The sequence below is a fragment of the Candoia aspera genome, chromosome 7 (assembly GCF_035149785.1).
Source record: "Candoia aspera isolate rCanAsp1 chromosome 7, rCanAsp1.hap2, whole genome shotgun sequence".
In the NCBI taxonomy this organism is placed as follows: Eukaryota; Metazoa; Chordata; class Lepidosauria; order Squamata; family Boidae; genus Candoia; species Candoia aspera.
Genome location: NC_086159.1, coordinates 84,327,991 through 84,355,267, shown reverse-complemented (window position 1 = coordinate 84,355,267; position 27,277 = coordinate 84,327,991). Strand labels below are relative to the sequence as shown.

At 44.5% G+C, this 27,277-nt stretch overlaps 1 protein-coding gene across 6 annotated transcripts in view; it reads right to left on the bottom strand.

Moving 5' to 3' along the window:
* Window positions 1-8,693: 8,693 nt before the first annotated feature.
* Window positions 8,694-27,277, bottom strand: part of DYRK4 (dual specificity tyrosine phosphorylation regulated kinase 4) — a 48,927-nt gene continuing 30,343 nt past the window's right edge. For 5 of the 6 annotated variants that reach the window (XM_063308392.1, XM_063308391.1, XM_063308389.1 and 2 more), the window contains 4 exons: window positions 15,149-15,209; window positions 11,575-11,704; window positions 10,520-10,701; window positions 8,694-8,998 (listed from right to left, as the gene is read on the bottom strand). In XM_063308392.1, the coding sequence (XP_063164462.1) occupies window positions 8,739-8,998; window positions 10,520-10,701; window positions 11,575-11,704; window positions 15,149-15,209 (633 nt within the window). In that variant the 3' untranslated portion in view covers window positions 8,694-8,738. Of the gene's footprint in view, window positions 8,999-9,542; window positions 9,641-10,519; window positions 10,702-11,574; window positions 11,705-15,148; window positions 15,210-27,277 lie in introns of all 6 variants that reach the window. The other variant, XR_010068303.1, reaches the window with a different exon arrangement.

Below are 27,277 nucleotides of genomic sequence, written 5' to 3'. Positions count from 1 at the left end.
CTGTGCTGACAGGCAACCTCTCCCAGTGGTTTCATATAGATATTAAAGAAGTTGGGAGAGTAGGGATCTCTCATCCAGCACCATAACTAACTAGAACTGACCCTTTAGGGAAGAAGTGGGTCACCAAAGAACAGCATCCCCCCCCTCTAATCCCTTAGAGTTGGTCTAGAAAGATATGGTTAATGATATCAAAAACCACTGAGAGGTCAAAGAGGACCAGGAGGCTTGCATTCCCTGGTCCTGGTCTCTCCAGAAGTTCCCAACAAGTGTGGCCAATGCAATTTCAGTGCTAAATCCTAGCCTGAAATCCAACTACTATGGTTCCCAATAATCTACATCTTCTAAGGTCTTCTGCAGTTGCAGTGCTACCACCTTATCTGCCACCTTTCCCAAAAGGAGAACTTAAGAACTGCTGTAATGTGTCCCAAATGGTCAAACTGAAGGATCGACTCTTGAGCAGGAGTCATGCCATGGACTCCTTCAGAGGTGACAGCACCCTCATCCAAAAAAACATTGACCAGTGCTCAGATCCAGCCGTGAAGAACAGGGATCCAACTGAGAAGTGGTGGCACTGAGCCTCGTCTGCCTCCTCATGAACTCAAGCTAATCCCAGATGACCCCCAAGATGAAGTTCCAGTCAATTCTATTGGCACTGACCAGGAACAGTCCAACTCGGCTTGGATTGGGGGGGGGGGTTATCTGGGGAGCAGTGCCCCTGCCTGCAGAGTTACAGATGCCAACAGCACCCCCTTGCCTGGGGACCATGGCTAATGCCAAACCCAAAGCCTGGGTAGCCAAACCTTTGAGAGGGAAACACCCAGGTTTGGGTGATACAGGCGCAGGAGGAGCTTGGTGGAGGGAAAAGGTCAGGAGTAAATGGGCAATTTAGCTAGTGGGGGGCCCATAGAGGCAACATGATAGAGTTGCCCTGCTGATCATGGCCCAGGAGGCAACATCCATTCATCAGAAGACAATATGGTGTGGTTTCTGCCCACAACCCTCTCCATTCCCTCCAGATGCAAGTCCTAGTAAGCTTCCTGTTGCCCTGCCTTGCCTTAGATTGTGGTTCCCAACCCAGGGAGCCTTCTGGTGTGTGTACCAACTCCCAGAATTCCCCAGCCAGCATAAGCATGCTGAGAATTCTGGGAGTTACATCCACACAACTGGAAGTTACCCAGCTGGGAGAATGCTGCCTTACACTTTGCTGCTGCAAGTGCCACCGCATGAAGTGGGAGACTGAGCTCAAATGTTGCTCTTGTTGGGTCTATCATTTCTGCTCAGGGTGCCAAGAAAATTTAACTTTCACACATTACACATCCTCAAGTTTACTTCAGGGTCAATTTTGGCATGACTATAAATAATATTGTACTGCTACAATACTCCAGTTCAAAAAAGTTAAAATTATACGTGCATCGAGCTTCACCCCAAAAGTTCCGGAGGGGCAGGAAAAGCCCCCAGTAAGTTCCTTCTTCTGCCTTCGTTTCTTCCTGACTGCCGAGTCCTGAGCGAGGGTTCAAGGGCTTCCTCAGTTGAAAGACCCTCGACCCTTGGTGGTATATTTGGGCTGGGGGCTTACTCCTCCTGCCTGATCCTCCCTCCCTCTGGGCTGCAAAGGGAAGTCCATCCTCCGGCTCCCAGAGCTCCCGCAGAGTCCCCCCGGGTGTCTCTGCGGGGTGTTCCCTTGCTAGCTCTCTGCAGCTCCGCCTTCCTCTCACGGGAACCTTCCGGCAAGAGTCTAACATCACACCCACTTTCAGGCCCTCAGCCGCAAAATGAGCACAGACTGTTTCGCTTGGCTGGATGCAGGGGGCCCCAAAGAACCAGCAAGAAGCTGTGGAGGAAGATGGGTTCATGACATACGCCGTCCCTCTCTCTCCGGGTGACTGTTTGGGTATCCTTGGGGTGGAGGAAAAGTCCACCATAAGCACCAAGGAGGGTTTTCCTTTACTCCAGGGGAGATTGTAAGATTGCCACCCCTTTCCCTGTTGGCGGATTACTTGCCAAGGGGTTCTGAGCGGTGGGAGGTGCTCTGCTTGCTCTTACTGGCTGTGGAAGTTTGGATGATCTTAGGAATATTTTAGGGTTCGTAGTTAACAGTTTAAAGCCAAGGACAGGGCCACTTTAAATATATGCCAGTAGAGCATTATCTTGAGGCTTGTGCCTTGTCAGAAATGACTCCTTCAACTTCTCCAGGCCTAATAAAATGTCTCCTTGCTCAGTCTGTGGGAGCAAAAGAGCTCTACGTTTCCTCCAGCATATGGAGGTCGCCTATCCTTGCCTCTGCTGTTTCTTGAGTGGCACAGCAGGACCTTGGTGCCACAGAGGGACAGATTGCAGCCTGTTTGATGAGGCCCACCAGCCTGCAAACTGCTCTCTGAACCTGGAGCATCTTTTGGTTTCACTGTTCCTTGTGGAAACTGAAATATTTTATTTTTATTTTTATTTTTATTGATTGATTGATTGATTGATCAAATTTGTCACCGCCCATCTCCTCCCACCTGAGGGACTCTGGGAGGTTTACAACAATAATCAATAAAACAATAAATATACAATAAAATTACAGTATATAAAAATATAATATCTAAAAATACAATTACAAGTAAACAACAATCATAGATAAAAATAGAATCCCAAATGGCAGATAATAACTCAGTCCTTGTATGCAACGGGCGCTCTACTGTACCAGCCATTCCCAAACAGGATGACTCCCCACCCCGCCCCAAGCCAGGTGGCAGAGCCAGGTCTTCAGATTCCTCCAGAAGGCCAGGAGTGATGAGGTTAGCCTCACCTCTGGGGGCAAGATGTTCCAGAGGGCGGGAGCTACTGCAGAGAAGGCCCACCTCCTGGACCCCACCAGACAGAATTCTCTTACTGACGGGGTCCGCAACATGCCCTCTCTGCATGATTGGGTGGGACAGGTTGATGTCACAGGGAAGATGCGGTCCCTCAGGTAGCCTGGCCCCATGCCATGTAGGGCTTTAAAGGTGATAACCAACACCTTGAATTGGACCTGGAAGCAAACTGGTACCCAATGAAGCTCACACAGCAGAGGTGTTATATGTACCCTTCTGGGGCACCAAAGACAGTCCGCGTGGCTGCATTCTGGACCAGCTGTAGCTTCCAGATACTCTTCAAGGGTAGGTAGCCTTGGTAGCTCCATGTAGAGTGCATCAGTCTATATGGGAGATAACAAGGGCATGAGTGACCGTTCGTAGGGCCTCCCGATCCAGGAAGGGGCATAGCTGGTGCACAATATTCTCTTTAAGCAAGGAGGGGGGAAGACTAGAGTGGCTTAAAAACTCAAAACTGGAACAATTTAAAATGGAATGTGGGAGTGACAGCCTGCTTGGATTTATCTGTGTCTTCTTATGCTCTTATAGACTTGACATGTACCTCATAGCTGCTAAACTGTGGGATGCTCACCTGGGCTGCAGAAGTGAATGCAAGAGGGGCATTCAGCTGAGCCATCTCTCTTTGTTGAAGGATGGCTGCATTGGCTTCTGGCCTTGCCCTCCCCATAAACCTTTTGCTCTCCCACTACTACTGGCTTGTTCCCTCCCCTCTCAGTCAAATTAGGTAAAGGTAAAGTTTTCCCTTGACATTAAGTCTAGTCGTGCCCGACTCTAGGGGGCGGTGCTCATCTCCGTTTCAAAGCCGAAGAGCCGGCGTTTGTCCGTAGACACTTCCATGGTCATGTGGCCAGCATGACTAAACGGAACGCTGTTACCTGCCCGCCGAAGCGGTGCCTATTCATCTACTCACATTGGCATGTTTTTGAACTGCTAGGTTGGCAGGAGCTGGGACTAGCAAAGGGAGCTCACCCCGTCACGCAGATTTGAACCACCGACCTTCCAATCAGCAAGCTCAGCAGCTCAGGGGTTTAACCCACAGCGCCACCGCATCCCTTTCTCAGTCAAATTACCCAAGTCTTTTTTGTGTTAAGTGTCCCATGCCCTTGGCTGCATAAAGAGCTCTTAAAAAACAGCTATTGATTTTGACTGTGGCTTTTTTCAGTTGTTCAGATATTGAAAGCACCACATGAGCAGTGAGCAGGCAAGGTTGAGCCACGTCATTTAAATCAGAAGACAAGAGGGGTCTTCTTGCAAGGGGAAAGAAACTGGAGTGAGCTTCAGCCCTCATCATTCTCTGAAAACCTACTATTTTCAATAAGGAAATCACCCTGCAGGACTTATTAAATGACACGATGTCCAGTTCTTGACTACATGCCTCAAAGTTCATAGATTTATTTGGCTTTAATAAGAGTCCAAAGTATTTGCCTGTTTTGTTGGGTTTATCAGTTCATTACGCGGGACTTGCAGGAGAAATGTCTCTCACGGATTGGACACTAGCATGCAATTCTGCTGAGGCACAGCATGTTTATTAGGGTACCCGAAGTAGCAGAGGCTAATGGAAAAGGACCAGGGATACAAGCCCTCCTGCGGAGTTACGCAGATTGAAATATGCACACAATTGAATACAGCAACAACATATTTGGTTGACTACAACAGCTCATTCTGTGCTTAGCGAGGTCAGTAAGAAAGGTCTACATTGTGAGGCGACGAAGGTGACTCACCAAAGACAGCAGCATGCCTGAGAGAGCGAAGGGGCAGGATGTCACAAACTCAGTTTTTTTCCCCTAGGGAGTTACTTTTATGGGCTTACCTTATCCTGGCCTTGCTTCCCAGAGCGTTTGTTTGCCTCTTAATATCTTTTCCTAGCTGTACCAACATTCCTTGGGCTTCTAAGCATTTTACAGTTGAGTTGACCTAGTTAATTTTCCCTGGGAAATTGGATTTGGGAAGAGTAATTTACATGACTTTCCTGATGCCATTTTTCTACTACTGTATGGTGTAACTCACCTTTCTTCCACAGTCTGGCTTCCTTCAGTGACTGCAAGGCAGTGCTCTTGCTGTGGCTCATCTTAAATCCTCTCTTGCCAGAGACTCCTCCCTAGAGGAGGTGCATGGATTATACCCGCTGCCTGCAGGAGGCTGCTGCAATCTGTCAAGAGGTTTGACCAGAAGGTCCCAATCCAACCACTTTCCTACCTTCACCTTTCTAAAAATAATAAAACAAAGGAATGAGGTTAATGTCCCTTGATCCGGCCCCCTTCAGTTCAAGGCTGATAGATGCAAACAACGCATTTATTTCTTAAGCACTACCAGTAGGATATAATTTCTTCTTCTTTCCTTCTCAGGTTAACCAAGTACACACTGGTCACTTAGAGGGAAATTTATTCATGTATTTATTTAGTATTACATGTGTCCATAGAGCCCATTTGGTGTCGTGGTTAAGGCACTAGATTAGAAACCGGGAGACTGGGAGTTCTAGTCCCACCTTGGGCATGAAGCCAGCTGGGAGGCCCTGGGCTAGGCCCTCTCTTAGGCAAGGGCAAACCACTTCTAAAAAACCTTGCCAAGAAAACTGCAGGGACTTGGCCAGGCAATCTTTGAGAATGGGACATGATTGAATGGATTAAAAAAAAACAAACATGTATTCATATACCATCCAACTCCTAAAACTCCGGGCAGTTTACAAGTTCACAATAATATTGTGATATTCATACAATGAAAGTTTACTTAATGAAACAAATGGTTAAAATATAAAACTGCATCTCACAGTAACCTCCAATAAAAAATAAAACAGAAGCCAAATCACCATAAAATCATATAAACAGAATTAGAAATCAAACTGTTATATATATTATTGATTCTCCCTTAAAGTCCCCTCAAGCTCCATTAGCAAATTCTTGCTTACATCTCTGTTCACACGCTGGGTAAGCTTGTTCCTTGGGAACGCAGCTATCTTATATTCCTACTACCACCTCTGATTACTCAGCATGATGCAGTCACTGTGCCATCCACAGTGGACAGTCAGCAGTTCTCATGTCACACCCCTTACAGTCAGGACAGGACCTTCTCACCCCAGAGCATATAGCCTCCCAGAAAGAAGAGCTGTGGAGAGATCTCTCTTCCATCTGAAGAAGCTGTCTTCCATCACAGCCAAGCCATAAGACAAAACTATAACATCTCCTATTTCTTCTAAATGCTCATAAATCAGTTAGTGTCTTTGTTAAGTCTTTTTCTAGACTCATCACAAATCTATCTGCAAACCCTCCTGAAAATTCCATCCAACATTTTTTCTCAAACCCTAACTCTAACCCTTAGCTAAAATTGTTTGCTATTGCTTTTGAGACACCCTGAACCTTCCTTTCCTCCATCTTTTCTTAGATATTGCATAATCCTTAGCTTTACATGGGACTCTTGTTTCTACAACTCGGTCCTTTGCAAAAAACAGCCAGACACATTATTTTGCTTGAAATGTTAAAAATGTAGTTTTCTAGTTAAACCTTCTTACAGATATAATGTTACTTATCTTGGATTTATAGCATTATTCCTTCTTATTTATTTTATTCATTTTCTATCCTGCCTTTATTATTTTTATAAATAACTCAAGGCGGTGAACATACCTAACACTCCTTCCTCCTCCTATTTTCCCCACAACAACAACCCTGTGAGGTGGGTTGGGCCGAGAGTGACTGGCCCGAGGCCACCCAGCCGGCTTTAATTCCTAAGGTGGGACTAGAACTCACAGTCTCCTGGTTTCCAGCCCAGTGCCTTAACCACTAGACCAAACTGGCTCTCATTATATTATATTATATTATATTATATTATATTATATTATATTATATTATATTATATTATATTATATTATATTATATTATATTATATTATATTATATTATATTATATTATATTATATTATATTATATTATATTATATTATATTATATTATATTATATTATATTATATTATATTATATTATATTATATTATATTATATTATATTATATTATATTATATTATATTATTATATCTCTTATTATATGTATAACTCTTATTCTATTAATCTTTTTTCAAAAATCTGTTCAATCATGTCTGATTCTCAGAGACTGCCTGGACCAGTCCCTGCAGTTTTCTTGGCAAGTTTTTTCAGAAGTGGTTTGCCCTTGCCCACTTCCTAGGGCTGAGAGAAAGTGACTGCCCCAGAGTCACCCAGATGGCTTCATGCCCAAGGTGGGACTAGAACTCATGGCCTTAACACCACACCAAACTGGCTCTCTTATGACTCTTATGACTCTTAATCTTATAGCTCTTATCTTAGAGCCAATGGTGTCATGGTTAAGGCACCAGGCTGGAAACTGGGAGGTGGTGAGTCTCTCTCTAGTCCCACCTTAGGCACAAAGCCAGCTGGGTGACCCTGGGCAGTCACTTTCTCTCAGCCCTAGGAAGTGGGCAAGGGCAAGCCACTTCTTAAAAAAACCTTGCCAAGAAAACTGCAGGGACTGGTCCAGGCAGTCACCAGGAATCAAGACTGACTCGAAGGAGCGCACACACACACACACACACACACACACAGAGTGTGCATATATAGAGATGTACATGTTCTTGGGACAGCAGTGGCTGTGTTCAGAAGTGCACTTCACCTGAGAATGCATTTGGGGAACAAAGGCTGATTTTGCATTATAGAATTCAGACTCCACCTTTCCATTCTATCTCTATTCTTGAAAACCTATTTATTTCCTCACTCAGCTTATATCCTAATTTTACATTCAGTCAAATGCTCAAGGCAGCTTACAACGTGAAACAAAAAATAATGTGGTATCACAGGTGTGAAAATAAACATTTAAAACACAAAGATGAACCCTAACTGTTCAAGGTCTGGGAAAGAGAAGGGTCTCAGGATAGCTGCTCTTCTGAAGTGGGAGAGCTTTAGAAGCAGCCCCAGAGAGAGTGAATCGAATCCCTTCACCACTGAACGAGGCCAGGCCGGCTGGCTGGGAGAACTTCTGGCCAGTTCCCAGCAGGCGAGCCCGGGGGCAGGGGGGGGGGCTCTTCAGAACGACACCTCCTGCAGAGCTTCGTGCTCAGTCTTATAATAGAAAAGTGGTCCCCCAGACAGTTCGACAGTCTCATTTAAAGGCTAACTTCGGCACTATAATGGTTCCCAGAAAGGACCTGGCAGTGGGTATGCATCCACCCCAATAGGCGTGCATGAGCTCCTTATCAAGCAGGTGGGCAGCCTGGCTGCCCCACTGCCCATCAGTTAAGGGCTCTGTTCACCTGTCAAGGCACCCTCACCCACAGCGCCTGGCTCGGATGAGGCCAAGTCTTGATCTGGACCTGTGGCCAACTCTTAGCTGGTTCAGAAGCGGCTGCCGCTGGTGCACTGATGTAACTGGGCCAATTTCCTTCTTGCCAAAGCTGCCACTTGGGTGCCCGGTGACAGCTAAGAACCTTGGAGCAGCCCCCATCCTCAGCTGCTGCTTCTCATCCCAAACTGGCTCAATTCCATGCCCAAGTTCAGTTTGCTGTTGTCCTGCCTTGTCTGGATTTCAGAGACATTTTGCTTTAGATCTTTTGGTGCTTAATTCTGAATGCCTTTATGCTGGTTATTGGAGGTCTGGACTATAGCCCTGAATACACTGACAACCCCCCATCCCCCACAACAGCCTACAATCCCCCCGGGGCGGATCGCCTTACGCCTGTCTTCACAGGCTTCCCACCCATATTCCAGCAACCTTAGCCCTGTCCTATCAAATCAGAGCAGAATTCCCTCCAGTCCTGAATCACCACCAACAAATGTGCACAGACCAAGTACAGACAGATGCATTAAATTTCTGTTCTCGAACATGTGACATCAAAATATTTATCTAGAAATTGTATGGAAAGAGAACCAGTCACTGCTTGTACTTAATGGGTGGCAAGATGCTTGTATTTTTGTGCAAGACCTTCTCAGCCCTATGGTCTCTTCTGGCAGCTTTATCCATCAGAGCTTCTCTTTCTTTTCCTGGAGTGTCCTGTTTACCTGGGTCCTGGTTTCCCTCTTTATTTGTTTCCTGGGCCAAGGCAACGGGAGAGAGTTTTTGATATGAAACAGGTAACCTTTCAGGCGGATCAGATTTTACTTCTGTGCTAGACGGTTGCCAAGCGATGTCATCTGCAGAACAGGAACACATAAAATGTTATTTTGAGTTCAAACTGTAAAGCCAGAAAGCAGCAAATATAGATGTTTGTTAGTTGCTATCCAAGATTTCAGATAATCAAATTGACACGCTCAGGCATGCTTTCTTTTCTTTTTGCAAAAAGAACTTGGGGATGTTATGGGCTAAAGAGACAGACTTTCCTACTTCAGTCAGCTTATTGTAGGAAGCGCCGGTGAGAAAAAAATGGTGTGCTGAACTATAGGAAACTTGGCATTTGTATTTGTACAATTGTAGAAGAAAAGGACCTGACATAAAAATAGCTGTATGTTAACTTCCAGCCTCCTTTGCCAATACTCAAAGCCCTAGAACCACCCAATTATTCTACTGGCCCAGGCCTGTATGATGCTGAAAGTAACGAATTGCAAACAGGGACACACTCCCCTCTACAGCCACCCTCTGAGAACCATTTTTTAATTTCTTTTTCTTTTCTCACTTTGGGGTTAGAGGGAATGTGGCCAGTTTTGTTTTGTTTTGTTTTTTAGGTCTATTGAAGACTACCTGCTATGCTTCCTGCCACCCAGCTTGACAGAGAGAAGTCATAGAATCATAGAACTGTGGAGCTGGAAGGGACCACAGGGATCATCTAGTCCAGCCCTCTGCAATGTGCAAAAAAAAAAGTCAATTAAACCATACTCGAGAGGTGCCTCTCCAGCTGCTTCTTAAAAACTACCAAGGACAAAGAACCCACCACCTCCATAGACTGCTTGTTGACAGATCTTACCATCAGAAGGTTTCCCTCACACTTAAATAAAATCTAGGTAGCTTCAATTGGTACTCATTATTTCTGGTCCTATTTTCTATCTTAAAATGGAGTTTTGGTCATTTATAAGGTGGCCACCATAGCTAGGATTTACAATAGCACTCTTCACAGGCGGCTAACCTGGCACTGTGGCGAAAAGGAAAGGGCTGAGGCTTCGCTGCATTTCCTAACAGTTCCAGACCTCAGTTTTCCCCTTGCAATTAGCCCCAGAGCAGTCCTTCAGAAGGCACGCTTGTGCCGCCCATTAAAACAAAGCCACAAACACACACAGACTGGATGTGTGTTTGTAGAGGTGGGTTGCTTGAGCATTTTTGTTTCTCTTTTAATTAAGGAAGGGCTGCTTGTTCTTGTTCTTGCACAGGGAGCTGGAAGCTGGGTGAGGATGTGCCATTCACTCGGTCATCAGCCAGCAGCAGCCTGGAGGATGGGTGCCGACTGGCTGGCACTCTCGGTGCAGGGTGGGGCTGAAAACCGTGCTTGGTGGCCAGTCTGGAGCTCACAGGTAAGCCCCATGATGTGGAATGTATTTTTGATTTACAGATGTGCAGAAAAGGGGAGCTGCAATTAAAGTGCCCTGGGAAAGATTTGCAGATGAAACGTAATGCTGCTTACATTTCACAAGCTCACAGTTAGCACAATTTACAGTTTCTAAAGCGTGCCTATAGAGCTTTGATTTATTTTTTAAAAAAGGAAGGAAGAATTAAAACTAAACAACCTCCTCTTTCTATCTGTGTATTTTTATGAGCATTTTCCTTTTTCTTCTCTGGAGTGAAGAAAGTTCCCTCACTCTGCTTTGTAGCAGTCTTGGGCTTTTGTTTCATTTTATGCGGCCAAGGATCCTCCATCCAAGCATGGTGTATCGCTTCTTCTGGAATCATGCGCAAGGAAGGTTTCCATCTTGGTGAAAGAGAGGATAAAATGGATTAAGGCTAGACTAATTATTCATGACATCCCATATGTAATTAGAGACGGGCATGGAAGCAAGTCCTAATCTGTGTCAGAAACAGGCTATTATCAAACCGCAAACAGTAAACAGATCCTGACAGCTTCTTCGTTATTCGGCCTCATTATAAGGTGGGACCTCGTAAAAGCACCAACCCTCTGAGGGAAAGAGAGAAAGCAGTCCAATAATTTGGGAGTGTCTGAATGAAGACCTGAGTGTCTAATTAACACTGAAAGGAAGAGTTAGAGCTTAGGAGACAGGGAATTCCGGTGGGAGGGGGAAGTTTTGCCATTTGTGTGTCTAGTCAGGGAACAGAAAAGCAATTCAAATGACCATTTTTTAAACTCTGTTGTGAGCTTGACTCAGAGTGCAACTGTAGTGCCAGCTTACAGGTGTTTAACCCTGGCAGTAGAGAACCTTCCCCAAGGCACTTGACACCTGGAAGTGTCTGAGGGCCCGCTTTGGTTTAAGCAAGGTACCAGCCAGACCCCCTTGCTCACTTGGTCATAATTGTGGCCAGCTGCAGACACCTATGATCATGTGGGAACAAGGAATATTCAGAGAAAACCCTCCCAAATTCCACAGGAGGGCAAGCAGGAAAGTTTTATTTATCTAATCACGGAGGACTATTTAATACACATCCCTATAACTCATCAAATGCAATGTGGAAACCACTGCCTTGGCTCTTTTCTAACAAATCGATTCAAAATAGGAAAGTAAGCTATCAAAAAAATATATATTCAATTATCCATTTCTCTACAGTTATTTTTAAAAATCATGGGAAAGTAAAATAAGATTTAGCAAAATAATTTTTTAAAAAATCTCACATGAGGCACTTCTTGAGAAAATCCAGAAAAGAGCCATCATATGCTTTCAATACAGTGCTTAGATCTTTGGAATTTGGGTTCCTTATTTTTCCTCTACTGTTTGTAACAGTCTTTGGAGTACCACTGGAATCTACAAAAGAAGAAAGCAAATTTTACAACAGTAGGTACATTTCCATGCCAGCTAAGATTGGGAAGCTGGGAGACATTTGTACAAGCTGTCAGTCTACGAAGAAAATATACATATTTCAGGAGAGTAAATGTTGTAAGGAAGCAGGGAATCCACCAGTCCAGGATGTGGTAAATGTGGATCAAGCCACCATGCCATTACTGTGGCCAAGGCAGAGGAAGGAAGGAAATGGTTCCTTAAGCTGGCTTCGTTCCCAGCCTGGTTTACACTGAAGCCATTAGTGGACAGCTAGGACCACTGAATGGAGCAGAGCTTAACACAGAAAAAGATATGCACAGAAAAAGAACATTATCTAAAATAGCATTAATGAGCACATTAGAGAAATACAGGTTATTGAACTTACACACTTAGCCCACCCAAGCATAAAGAATTACACACTTAGACAAAGTAGATTCAAAAGTAAGTAAAAAGAGTCTTACTGATTTATTTGGTCCAGTTACATCCATTCAGAAGAAAAGTTGATTATTCTGGTTCTTCTTTATTCCCTAAACTGAATTAACTCTTAGCCCTCATTGCTGCTAAGAGCTGCATGCAGAAAGGGGAAAAATCCTGACTCTAGGGCCAAGCATGTGGCCCAAGATGGAAGGAACTGTCATGATGGAACTTCTGCAAGGTGTTTTAAATCAAAGTTTCCACCCTGCTATGAATTGCTGGTGTGTGAAGCAAGGGAGGGGGTTGGTGCTGAAGGAAAACCCCCGTGCACAAAACAGCTGGCATTCCTTAGCAAGCTGGTAAGAGATATGAGGGAGAGAAAAAACTGCCAAGGTCAGACTTTTGTGCCTGCTGAAGATGGCTGAATAGACACATAAGGGGGGCTAAATGGGAGGGAAGTGAATAGCATTTACAGAAAAATGCTATTTGTGTGCTGTGGGAGGGGAAAAGCCTTAAGCTGCTGAACTGCATGCCAAAAATTAGTTGTGACTTCACTTTGGAACTGGATGCTGATTCTCGTTGAATAAACTTAATTCATATCCTGCATGGTTTGTGATTAAGTTGTATTTAGGAGAATTCAGAACTGGATTCATCACAGAATGTCATGATTCCCCAATGGCAACTTTACCTCAGGATTCTCAAATTACTGAGGAAAGTTTGACAATGCAACACTCAGAAGAAGAGTCACCTGTTCAGCAGCCAGCTGAAGAGCTGGTAGAGGCTGGAGATGGGGAAGCAGACCCATTAGAGACACAGACAGAGGTGACAGCCATAGGTGTCTCCCAGAAAAATGTGAGACTTGCCTGGCCAATGCTCCAGAGGCTACGGGAGCTGCAACCCCTAAGTCCGATTATTACCGTTGAGGAGGAACCTCAACCCCTACCAAAGTACAACCTGAGATGATCGGAAGGAGTAGGGGAAGGTGGTGAACCGTCATCAGAGTGGGACCAGTTAGTCGACAAATGTGACAGAGGTACCAAACGATGAGTGTTGGCAGATGAAGCAAGGCTTGACCAAGTTGAACACAAGTTGCTCTCACTGGGGTGCAAAGTGCAAGCAATTAGCAATGGCATGTCTACTTTGCAGGTGGCCATGGAGCAATTGCTATGCCAATTTGAGAGGCAGCCTTAGCGAAAACCTGGGGGGAGAAGGAAGCAGGCAATATCTGATGATCAGCAGCTCAGCCAGCGGAGAAAGTGAATCACCGGCAGAGGAGCTGACTGAACGAAACCATAGCAAAAGGCATGTACACCACCCTGAGAAATCATCGGGACCCAAAGGGATGAAAGACTTGAAAGTCAAATTTAATGGTGATCCCAGGTACTTAGCTTGCTTCTTGACCCATATGAGAGCTTTTATGGAGGAGTTTGGAGATTCCTTCAGGTCAGAGGGAGTGAAGGTTTGCTACGTGTCTACCCACCTGGAAGGAAATCCAAGTGAATGGCTGGTGCAAACTGGTGTGGGCTCTGGTTTTCAAAAGTGGGTTTTCAAACCTCTCTCTCAGTGCACCCATGAAGTCATCAAAGTCTGCCAAGACTTTTTGGAGTCCTGGCAGACTTTGATGACTTTATGGGTGCACTGAGAGAGAGGTTGGAAGACCCACTTTCAAAAACCAGAGCCCACACCAGTTTGCAGCATATCAAGATCTAGGACAGTAGCTGAGTATGCTGTTGAATTCCAACAGTTGGTGGGGAAAATGTCAGATTGGCCAGAGTCACTGAAAATCCAACATTTTCAAGCCAGCCTGCAACATGACATCCTGGAGTGGTGCATGCTCAGAGGAGACCCTAAAACCCTGCAGAGCTGGATATGTCTTGCTGGAGAAATGGAAGACATGCAGTTACGTCTCAAGAGTCACCAGGGTACCCAACTTCCTGTTAAGAAGGCTAGCCAGGTGGTGATTCCCAACAAAAGAGAAGCAACCAGACAACCGTGGGAAGAGGAGAAAGAGAGAAGGATGAAGAAGGAGCTTTGCTTGAAATGTGGAAAAGAAGGGCACTGGATTGCCAGTTGTCCCCAGACCACAGCTGATGGAGGAGAGAAATCAAGCAGCCAAGGAACCAAGACCCAACTTTTGAAACTCAAAGGGTCAGTGGCTGTGATAACTAGTGACCCAGGGAAGGGTCTTGGAAGACACCCAAAGCTCCACAGATGAAGACTCCCTACCAGCATAAAACTAAAGGAGCCTGTCCTAGGAGGCGCAGAGGGGCAGGCAATTAAAGACGAGTGCCAAGATCCAATGGTGAGTGGTGGTTGTTGAGGTTTTCCTACTAACAGATTAAGACTGCTATATGTGCATAGTCATTTTGGCCAGGTGAAGGGGTTGTATTAGATTGTCTCCTCTCACGTGCTTCATGCAAATAGCCTGGGGGGAGGGGTGGAATCCTGCCCGGACTTGTTCTTCACTTCCTCTTTTTCTCTCTGCTGGAAATGTAGCTCAGCAAGGCTTGCTCCAAAGGGAGCTACGTACTTTAAATGTTTTGTTTTTGTTTTTGCTTTCTGTAAATAAATTATTTTTATAGAAATGCTTGGTGTGTGACTTTTTTGACCTCTCCTGGGCTAAAGGCTTTCCCAGCATCTGCCAACAGTGGTTGCCCAACCATGGCTGTGGGGGTTTGCTTAGAGACTTTGGGAGGCAAAAAGAAGGCTGAACTGGTGACTATGGTGGATTCAGGATGTACCCAATGGTGGTGGGGCTGCTCGGCACTCCTTTCTCAGAGGAGCAAGATCTTTTCTCAAGCTTCTGGTGGCTGTGGCCAAGGGAGGGGCTGGAGGTGTGAGGTCCAGTCACTATGATGGCGGGGAGGTATTTCATCCTCCTAGTCAATATTGGGCAGATAAATAAATAAATCGGAGCTGCATTCTCACTGCATAAAGTGTTCCCGCAAAACAGAGGCTTCTTTTCATCATAATTATAGCCATTAAATTAATTATTCAGTAATTATAAATGCTTACCAAAGAATGTTCGTCTTCTTGATGCAGTTTGAATGAAATCAAGTGGTGGAAGTCCTAAGATCTTTAAAACAAAACATATACAAAGAGGGGGGCATTAGTTTCCCTGTCAACTAATGGGTAGCTAATTCAGTTGAAGTCCAAAGGTGAACGGTGGATTGACCAACCATTTCATGGCTTGCCCCGGAGTGAGTGATTGGATTCAGGGCTGCCCTATCTGGCTACCACAAGAGCCTTGCTAGGCTGTGAGAGGGATGGTTCCCTAACTCAAGCCCAGGTGAAACTCCACAGCTGAGGAGGGCAGCACTGAAAGACGCAAAACCCTCCTGGTGTTCCTGCCAGCTGTGCCCTTCCGGTTCCAGTCCTGGGGCCTTCGGGCACAGGCCCCAAATCTAGTCTCGTCCAGGAATCCGTTCCCGAGGCTCCCGGCCCTGGCTGCAAAACAAGAGAGGCCAGCTGCCTCCCCTGGTCTGGCTCCCGTTTGTGGCCATTCTTTGGGAGGGGACAGGGCTTCGTGGAGCTGTACCCCAAAGAAAAACGATAGGCAAGTCCGCAGATGCTACCTTAGTCGTCCTGTAGGTAGACCCTGTTCTAGAGCAACTGAAACACCCTCCTCAACTGGTCTCCTAAAGGTCAAATTGGCTTCAGTCAGCCATTGCTGCAGAGGCAGCTTTGTCACTGTAAGCTTAGGGTATGTGAGAGAAGATTTCACACCGGAATCTCAGTGGAGTAAGATGCAGAGACGTTAACTAAACATACAGAAATCTTGAGTTCTGACATCACGTACAAAGGGAATTAAAGACAAAAGCTTAATCGCCTGTTTTAGGGCTTGGGACTACATCTTCCAGCGTTTGTCTGAATCTGGAGAATAATCCATACTTTAATATGTATAACTGTCTTCCGTATCTCAATTAGGATTGTTACAGGACTATTTTACAAAACTGTTGGAACGAGTGATGTTTATGCTTTCATATCAAACCAGTATAATTTCAGCTGAAACACTGGGTCAAAAAACACTTTTCCCCAAGATCTAGTGAGCAAGCTAATAAATTTGGGAAACTGCTAATTATTTCAAATACAGCTATAAAGAAAATATACATCAAATAAATAAACAAATTCTATTTAAAATAATTTCATTTTCACTTTTAGGCACTGTTTTTCTCTCTACATGTAATACAGATACTTAAGTCTTTATTATCTTTGGCCCAAATGATGCAGTGAGCATATTGCAGGCCCCGGCCATATTTTCCCAATTTCTCCAGATATCTTTGTTGCTGCTTATAATTCCTTCTAAGAATACATGCATTCTTAATTTGTTTCCCTCAAAAGCAGAAGGAAGGAAAATACAGCACGGGGCAGACCTCTTCTCCCTTATTACCTTCAGAGACTTGAGAAAAAAATTAAGCCTGCCAGCTTGGCCATAACACATTAGAGGGCCCAGGAATGTAGCCAGAATTAGAAGATACTTGGAGGCAGCACCTGCCCCAGGAACCGAGGACAGCCAAAGCTCTCCGGAAAAGCTATGCCCAAGGGGCACTGCCCCTTGGCCCGCCCAAACCACAACTGTCAGGACTGTCTTTGTAGTCCTGCCTTCAGTGGCCTCATTGTTCTGTCCTAACTGATGGAGTTTTAAAGGTTAATGAAAGAACTCCAAGCAGCAAACAGCAATCTTGCAGAGTAGAAGCGTGAACCAAAAGAGAACTTGCACATTAAGCTTAATTTCGTTCAGAAATAAATTCAGTCTTCACACTGTAGTTAGATGAGGAAAAATAGAGGTAGCTTACTTTTATTCAGTAGATCTGGATACAGGCGGGTTCACAGTAGAAAGCACTTAATCATCACTGGCTCTTTGTAGACACTTTCTATGTGGAATAGAAAGGGCAAGGAGCTGCGTTCTGCAGCCCCCCTGCTTGCATGTGTGCCAGAAGAATAATGGAGGCTGTTAATCCCCAAGCCCAAGGAGGAGGAAGAGGAAATCAGGTGACCCGTGTGACATCCCACAAGCACAATAGAGATTTGTTTGCTAGAGAGACTCCCTTATGCTTACGAGACAATGCTGAGTTGACCCCTGATAATTCCAACACCCCTTCTTAAGTTAGCATGTCTCAGAGTCCACAAGGTTCAACTTCTTCTGCAGTTCTTGGTAACTGCTCCTCAGCAACGGCTTCCTGAGAATGTCTGCAGTCATGTTCCTTGTGGGACAATAGTCTAGTCTGACTATTCCTTGCTCTTGCAAGTCCATGATACTTAACATCAATGTGTTTAGTTCTCCCATTAATCTTTTCTGACTGTGAGAGTCTAATACAACTTTGGTTGTCTTCATAGACCTGAATAGGGGTAGATTCCTCTATTCCCATGTCTTCAAGCAGCAGCTTGAGCCGTGAAACCTCTTTGCATGCTTCTGCTGCTGACACATACCCCGCCTCTGTGGATGAATGTGCAACTGTAGCTTGCTTACAGCTTCCCCAGCTTACTGCTTCACCCCCATAGAAAAATACATACCCACTGGTGGATTTTCGGTCAGTAATGTCTTCTGCCCAATCTGCATCTGTAATCCCCACTAGTTGAGGATTGTCAGTGGCTGGTAGCTTTAGTTTTAGGAGTACAGTGCCCTCTAGGTACCTTCCCACCCGCTTAACACCAGTCCAGTCTCTCTGTGTGGGTGTGCTAGTCTTTCTGCATAGAACATTTACTGAAGCTGCTATGTCTGGCCTAGTGGTAGTGGCTAGATACAGTAGTTTACCTATGGCACTTTTATAGCCATTGTTCTCAGGTAAAAGTTCACTAGGTTCCTGTTGCTTGTGGAGACCTGTTTCCATTGGTGTTGGCATAGGATTGGCATCTTGCAGTCCTAAGCTCTCCAACAGTTCTGGGATCTTTTGCTTCTGGCTCAGAAGAAAGCTTCCATCTTCTTCTTTTTCAATCTGTATCCCCAAGTAGTAGCTGGCATTGCCCAGATGCTTGACTTCTACTTCTTCGTTCAGGCTGGACATGATTTCATCAATGTCTCTTTTGCTATTATGGCAAATCGTCAAATCATCCACATAACAAAGAATGTACACCTCTCTGCCATTTCTGTGTCTTGTGTAGAGACAGGGATCAGCATTGCCTTGAACAAAACCTTGCTTAAGAAGTACCTGGTTCAACTTCTTATTCCATGCTCTTGCTGCTTGCTTCAGGCCATAAGTCCCCTTCTGAAGTTTGCAAACGAGTTGCTGTGTCTTGGGACTGGCGAAGCCTGGAGGTTGTAGCATGTACAATTCTTCCTCTATCTCTCCATTTAGAAATGCAGTCTTTACATCTAGGTGTTCAACACTCATGTTCCTGGAAGCTGCTAGACTCAGGAGCATTCTGATTGTGGTATGTTTTACAACAGGAGCAAAACATTCATCGTAATCAACGTTGAGGTTTTCCTACTAACGATTAAGACTGCTATTGTACCTCATCATTTTGGCCGGGTGAAGAGGTTGTATTTGACTGTCTCCTTTCACGTGCTTGATGCAAATCGCCTGGGGGGAGGAACCTGCCCGGACTTGTTTCTTACTTCCTCTTTTTCTCTGTGCCGATATGTAGTCAAGCTAGGTAGCTCTGAATGAGAGCTAAGTCCTTTAAATATGTTTTGCTTTTGTTTTGCTTTTTGTAAATAAATTATTTTTATAGAAATGCCTGGTGTGTGACTTTTCTGATCTCTCCTGGGCTAAAGGCTTTCCCAGCATCCTGCAACAGGTTATGAGCCCAGTGAGCAGCCCAGTAAAACCCAGAGAGAAAAGAGAGATCAGCTCCACACCTCATGCACAATTTAAAGGCAGGTAGCAAAGTCCTGTGAAGATTTTCTTTGGAGCCACCTAGAGATTTTCCAGCAACTGCCGGTCTACAGGACAAAGAAGCTAGCTGAGGTGACTTGCAAAAGAAGGAAGAAGCCATGGCTACCTCCCAGCCCTCAGCGATGCCTCTGGAGCGCCTATCAGAGACCAACTATTTGAATAGGGCCCTGAAGATGGAGATGTATCTTCGCAGAGAGAATCTTTGGCTGCCAATTGGTGAGCAAAGCCCCCAAAATCCCAGTGCTGAATGGCTGAGACAGGATGAGCGGGCTAGAGCCACCATTATCTTGGGAGTTGAGGACAATCAGCTAGTCCACGTGCGAGGCATGCAGTCTGCAAAGCAACTTTGGGACGCTTTGAGAGACTTATATGTAAAGGCAACAGCAGGGAGTAAAGTTGCTCTGACGAAAAAGCTGTATAGAGCCTACCTTGCAGAAGGAGAAAGCCTTCCTGAGCACCTGCATTATATTCAGCAGCTGTTTGTTGAGTTGCAGGAGAGAGGAATGGAATTTACACCTCTCACAAAATCCTATATCCTCCTGTCCTCACTAAATGCAACGTGGGACAAGCTGATTTGTACCCTGGAGGCTATGCCTGAAACAGACCTCACCCCATCATATGTTACATAGCGCTTACTCGCTGAATGGGAGAAAAGAGAGGAAAGATCCCCCCCCCCATCTTTTCTGGAAAGCTGCAATACCAGAAAATGAGGGGAAAGAAGGGAAAGGAACTTGAGGCCACAGCGCTAGCCAGCCAGCGATGCTTCACTTGTGGTTCAGCTGGACATTTGCAAAGAGACTGTGCCTTGAGACCCAAGAGTAGAAAGACAGAGAAGAAGAACACAAGGGCAACACAGAAGAAGGCTCTTCAGACAACCCAAATTGCACACGTTGCTGAGAAGGGTAATTCTGATGTATGGGTGTTAGATTCTGGGGCCAGTTGTCATTTATGTAATTGTAAAAGCTCTTTTGTGTCACTGTCTAAAACTGAAAGACAAAGTGTATCTTTGGCTGATGGGTCTGTGACCAAAATTATGGGACAAGGTGACTTGTATTTATCCTGCTTAGGAGAAACTGTAGGGACGTGGTGGCGCTGCGGGTTAAACCGCTGAGCTGTCGATCGGAAGGTCGGCGGTTCGAAACCGCGCGGCGGGGTGAGCTCCCGTTGCTCGTCCCAGCTCCTGCACACCAAGCAGTTCGAAAACATGCAAATGTGAGTAGATTAATTGGTACCGCTTCGGCGGGAAGGTAACGGCGTTCCGTGAGTCATGCTGGCCACATGACCCGGAAGTGTCCTATGGACAACGCCGGCTCCAAGGCTTTGAAACGGAGATGAGCACCGCCCCCTAGAGTCGGACACGACTGGACTTTACGTCAAGGGAAACCTTTACCTTTACCTTAGGAGAAACTGTAAAAGGTGTGTTGTATGTGCCAAATTTACAATCAAACCTTTTATCTGTGGCACAATTGGCTGCAACAGGGTATATCATAACATTTAAGAAAAATGGTTGTGAGATACGAAAAAATGGGAAAGTGTGTGCTACTGGTATGTTAAAAGACTCCTTGTACATTGTGCAAAATGCAAGGAAGCCAAGCTGCAAGGCTGCAGTTGGCAACACTCCATATCATGTCCAATGTGTACACCTGATGCACAGGAGATTTGGTCATGCTAATTTCAAGTATATAGCACAAATGCCACAGCTGTGTGCTGACCTAAAGATAAAACCCTGTGATAAATACTTAGACTGTGTAGTTTGCAAAGAATGCAAAACACTAAAAGCTCCTGTGAGTAAGCACAGTGACAGAGTTACAACTAGACCTTTGGAAATTGTACACTCTGACATTATTGGTCCTTTTGCTCCAAGTCTTGGACAAGCAAGGTATGCAATGACAATCATTGATGATTTCTCAAGATACACATTTATCTACATCTTAAAACATAAAGATGAGGCATTTGAGAAATTTAAAAGTTTTGTGACATGGGCAAATGGAAAATTCCCTAGGCCTGTATCTGCACTCCAATGTGATAGAGGAGGAGAATACCTTTCTCACAAATTCAAAAGGTTCCTAGTGGAAAAGGGGATAGAACAAATTCTTTCTAACCCTTACACCCCTCAGCAAAATGGCGTTGCTGAAAGAAAGGGCAGAACCTTGCAAAATGCGATGGAATGCATGCTTAAAGATTCACATTTATCTTTTAAGTATTGGGGAGAGGCAATATCTACTGCCTGTTATGTCTAAAACAGATTGTATAACTCTGTGATTCAGGACACTCCATTCCATTCGTTTTATGGTGTGAAACCAAAGGTAAACCATCTTAGAGTGTTTGGTAGCACTGCATGGGTTCACATTCCAAAACAGCAGAGAAGGAAAGGAGGCCCCACAACAAAGAAAGCCATCTTTGTTGGCTATGAACAAAGCCAAAGGAGCTACAGGTTCATAATGGGAGAGAAATTAATAATTAGCAAAAGCGCTTCTTTTGCTGAACAAAACTGGGGGAGATTAAATTCTAGCTCTCCAGTTGATTTGACCACCACAAGAGAACAGCAAGGACTTGCTGATGGTGATCTTTTGCCTGATGAGGACATTAAACCAGAAAAGCAAACTGAAGATCTGTCTGATGAGATAGATGCTTCTCAGGAAAATGATAGGAGTCAAAATTTAAGCCCTGTATTACCTCGCAGATCTCAGAGGAGTAATAAAGGCGTTCCTCCATCACGTTTTCAGGCTGAAACAGTAAAGGCTTTTCACATATTCACAGAACTTGAGTCTTTAGAACAAGTGAATGCTTTACCACCTGAGATTGCACAAAATTGGCATTCTGCCATGCAACAGGAATTAGCATCCTTGAAAGAAAATAAAACATGGAAACTGGTAAATCTACCTCCCAATGAACGCTGTCTGGGTTGTAGGTGGGTTTTCAAACTGAAAAGGGATGCTGATGGCAAAATCCAAAAATATAAAGCAAGGTTGGTTGCAAAAGGGTTCACTCAAAGGAAAGATTTAGACTTTGACAAGACTTTTGCACCAGTTACTAAAGGTGAATCCATTAGATTACTGTTAAAAGTTGCTGTACTGAAAAGAATGTCAGTTAACCACTATGACATTCAGACTGCATTTCTCTATGGTGATTTAGACCACAGATTATACATGCAGCAACCCCCTGGCTATGAAAAAGGGGAGAATCTAGTCTGTGAACGGCAGAAGTCAATCTATGGGTTAAAACAAGCTGCTAGATCCTGGAACCAAAAAGTAGATGAAAAACTGCAGAATTTTGGTTTTGAAAAAGGAAAAGCAGATCCCTGTGTATATATGAAGAAGGACAAACAAGGCTGTATGTATCTGTGCATTTATGTTGATGATTTGCTGCTGTTCACATCAACAGAAAAACAAAGGCTTGATTTTGAAGCCTGCATGAAAAGCCATTTCACATTAAAAAGCCTTGGAATTATAACAACCTAGGTTTGGAAAAACACAGGAAGAAGGATGGTAGCTTTCTGTTAAAACAAAGGGGAGATAATGGTAAAATAATGTGAATGGAAAGACATACAAAGTTGTCAGAGAAGATTGGTTTGCATCTTAATCTATAGTGTAAAAAGGGGAGTGTTGAGGTTTTCCTACTAACGATTAAGACTGCTATTGTACCTCATCATTTTGGCCGGGTGAAGAGGTTGTATTTGATTGTCTCCTTTCACGTGCTTGATGCAAATCGCCTGGGGGGGAGGAACCTGCCCGGACTTGTTTCTTACTTCCTCTTTTTCTCTGTGCCGATATGTAGCCAAGCTAGGTAGCTCTGAATGAGAGCTAAGTCCTTTAAATATGTTTTGCTTTTGTTTTGCTTTTTGTAAATAAATTATTTTTATAGAAATGCCTGGTGTGTGACTTTTCTGATCTCTCCTGGGCTAAAGGCTTTCCCAGCATTCTGCAACAATCAAGTCCATACTTTTGCGAATAGCCTTTTGCGACTAGTCTAGATTTGTATCTTTGTACTTCTCCATTTTCATCTTGTTTGGCTTTGAAAACCCATTTGCATCCTGTGGCTTTCTTGGCTTTTGGTAGTTTTGTCAAAATCCATGTTTTGTTCTTGTGTAGAGCCTCTAGCTCTTCTTGTGCTTGCTTCAACTGGTGGCATTTGCTGCACTTCATTCCACGATGCAGGTTCTTTGGGTAACGATGACATTGTGAGGTAGGTGAGTCTCTTGGCTGGAACTCCTTTGTTGGGTCGTGATGCGTGTCTTGGAGCAGGTTTAGGAGTGGCGCTTAGTGGTTCAACCCCTTCTGCATCTGTGGCCTCATCATCTGACTCTGGTGGAGTTTCTGCCTAGGCTTCTATCTCCCTCTGGGTCAGTGTGGTGGTTGTGTCTTCGAATGTTGGGCTAAACATCTGAAGCTGGTAACTGCCACTGTTGGTTTTTGTGCAGTCATCATCAGCATGACTATGGTAGCCTCTCTCTCGTTCAGCGAAGTACACCACTCTGCATGTGCTTACTTTTCCTGTCTTCGGGTTCAGGATTCTGTATCCCTTGCTTCCTGGAGCATACCCAATCATGATGCCTTCTTCAGCTCTGGGGTCTAGTTTGGATCTCTTCTCCTTTGGTATGTGTGCATAAGCCTTGGATCCAAATCCTCTCAGATTCTTTATGCTTGGTTTGCGTTCATGCCATAGCTCAAAAAGTGTTACCTTGCTGGCTTGGTTGGCAGTCTATTCTGTAAGTATGTAGCTGTTAAAACAGCATCTACCCAGTATTTGTCAGGCAGACCTGCTTCTAAAAGCATACATTTTACCTTGTCCATTAGTGATCTTTCCTTTCTGCAACTCCATTTTGTTCAGGTGTGTATGGAGTGGTTAGTCTGTGTTCTATAGCTAGTTGTGTTGGGTATGTTTGCATGGTTTGTGAAATAAACTCACCTCCTCAATCACTTTGGAGGGCTTGCGGGGTTCTGTTGAACTTGTCGGTCACCAAGCTACATAAGCTTTCAGCAAGTCTGCTGTTTGGGATTTCTCCTTCATTAGGTAGCACGCAGTATCTGGAAAAATCATCTATAAAGCACAAAACATATTTATTTCCACCCGCTGATGCTTGAAGAGGTCCACACAAATCAGTGTGGATAATTTTGAGTGGCTTGGTTGCCTGCCTTTCCCTTTGTTTGGGTATGGCTGGTCTTGCTGCTTTTCCTTTGATGCATATCACACATTTTGATTGGCATTTATCATGATTGCTTATTTCAAAGTCTCTTACCATGCCTTCAGTTTTCATTCTTAAAATTGCGTTAAAATCAAGTGCGCAAAACGTCTGTGCCAGGTGGTGGCGCTGTTGCCCTCCTTTTACTGCTGACAGGCAAGACTGACATCTGGTGATTGTTCACAGTGCACCTAATAGACACCATCCTTTTGAAAGCCTGTAACATAAATCTTTTCTCCACTGGTGACTTTACATTGTCCATTAGCTTTAAACATTACATCAAAGCCTTTGTTATTCAATGTTGAGACACTTAGCAAATTAACGTCCAATTTGGTATATAAAGAACATCTTCTGCTACAAGATCTTTGTATTCATTCCCATTGATGCATCGCAATGGCACCCTTCCTTTTCCTTGAATCGAAGTTGAATTGCCATCTGCTAATGTTATGCTTCGTTCTGTGGTTTCATTTAGCTCACAAAAGTCACTTTTATTCCCACATAGATGCCTGCTGGTCCCTGAATTGATTACCCATCATCTAGGACCTTTACTGGTATCAGCTTTATAAACCATGTGTAAAGCCTTTTCACTTTTAAAAGATTTTTCCTTGGATTTATCCTTGGAAAAAACTTTGTCTTTGCAGAATCTTGCAATATGTCCTGGCTTTTCACATGCATTACACACAATGGCTCTCTTTTCTTTCCATTTGTTTTTCTGATGACTCTCTAATTCCTTTGGTTCATGTTACCCCTCGTTGCTAGGTAACCAATGTCTCTGCCAGCCTCTCTTTTGTTATGCAAAAATAAACTTTGTCTTCAGGCTTCTGATCTGATCATTCCCAACAACTGGGAGAGGTTCTTTCCTTCCAAATTCAAACCAGCAACAAATCGGAAGAATTTATTTGGCAAACTACTCAGCACAAAAGACATCTTAAGTTTTTCATTCATTAGATTCTGGACTGTGCTCAGCTGATCAAAGATTGCCTGTAGCCTGATCAAGTGGTCATTTACATTTCCATTGTCTTCCAAATTGAATGCATGCAGTTCTCATTACAAAGAGATTACTTTCTGGGCATCAGCCTCTGAGTATAGGGTGCATAAATTCTCAATCATTTCCTTAGCAGTAGCAATAGTTTTAATCTCTGCTAATATGCGATCTGAAAGAGATCTGGCAATAAGAATTTAGCTCTCTTACCCTTTTTCTTCCACTGGTTTTTGGCTTCCTGCCCATCTTCTGGTTTAGGTTCAGGTAAATCCAGAGCATTTAAGCAATCTTCAAAATCTAGCTGCATCCTCAATCTGAATAGCCATGCTGAGTAATTATCCTCAGTCAATCTTGGTATGGGGGGAAACTCCCTCCTCTCTCTCCATTGTTCAGAGAGAAGAAGAAAAAACTTTTCTGAACTTTGCTTTTTAAATGTGCAAGTGGCTTTACTTTTGGCTGTGAGGCCAAAGCCTTTTCAAAAAATGAGTTCTTCGTCAGTATACTGGACTCTGCTAGGTTGCACTGGTCTGTACTGGGCCCATAACCCTTGATGGAGTTTTAAAGGTTAATGAAAGAACTCCAAGCAGCAAACAGCAATCTTGCAGAGTAGAAGCGTGAACCAAAAGAGAACTTGCACATTAAGCTTAATTTCGTTCAGAAATAAATTCAGTTTTCACACTGTAGTTAGATGAGGAAAAATAGAGATAGCTTACTTTTATTCAGTAGATCTGGATACAGACGGGTTCACAGTAGAAAGCACTTAATCATCACTGGCTCTTTGTAGACACTTTCTATGTGGAATAGAAAGGGCAAGGAGCTGCATTGTGCAGCCCTCTGCTTGCATGTGTGCCAGAAGTGTAATGGAGACTGTTAATCCCCAAGCCCAAGAAGGAGGAGGAAGAGGAAATCAGGTGACCCGTGTGACATCCCACAAGCACAATAGAGATGTGTTTGCTAGAGAGACCCCCTTATGCTTACGAGACAATGCTGAGTTGACCCCTGATAATTCCAACACTAATTACCTCACTAGGCACCCGATACACTGCTATAGTCAATCAGACATGTTTTTCTGTATTCTAATTGGCATAAAGACGAGTTGCACCCCCACCCCATTTTAGCTTAGCTTTGCTGCCCCCAGTGCCAAAAGAAACAAACCAGTGCTTCCAGGAAATTGGGTGCTGCCCCCAGTTTCACATGAACTCTTGGGGAAGTTTGTGAGAGAAATATCTCCTATGCCAGCTTCGTGCAGCTTCAGAGCCCCACAGAGCAGCGGTTTGCTATTGGTACTCTAATGGGCTTTATGAGAAGGGGAGACACATCTCCATTGCTCCTTCCCAGATCTGTCCAGCAACAGTCCCCTTGGAAGGATGTTTCTTTGATTTGAGATTTACAGGAATTAAAATTCCTCCACCTTGCCAGTTGGCCATATTTTTCCAGGTAAGCAGCAACATAATCAGAAAGGTGCATTGCAACTGAGGCAGGCAGCATTTCAGGTGATACAGGGACCCCTGCAGCACTGGCATTTCTCAGCTGGGGGGCTCGGAGGCTCTGAGAGGCCACCTGCTCTTCCTCCCCTCCCTTTTAGAAAGCTGCTTCCCATGTGGCCTATCCTATCCCAACCTTTATTAATTTGTTATTTGATTCTATCCCACCCCAGTTGTGTGACTCTCAGCAGTTACAGTGTCACAATCCAAACAACAGAACTAAAACAACATACAATCAGCCAAACCAAAATCAAAATACACGGAGAAACAGCAAGGACAAGAGGCACAGGGGATGCTATTGAAAGGTCTTTGAAAAAGCTCCCTTTTTATTAGCTTCCCAGGGAGGAGCCAGCCTGATCTCCATGGGACCCCACTCCCCAGTGTCCGCACTGCTACACAAAAGGAGGCACAGCCACCTGACCTCCCCAAAATGCAGGACCCCACGGACCCCCTTAATGCATGCTCTAACGGGCCAGAACCACCCCAGTCCCATTGATGCCCAGCTGGCAAGCTGTGAAGGGCTTTATCAGTTGACACCAGCCCTTTAACTTGTGCCTGGCACTGAACCAATAACCAGCGCAGGGCCCACAATAGACGTGTAACATGCTCCCAAAGTCAGGAATCAGTTAGGACTTGGGCAGCTGCTTCCCGGACTAACAG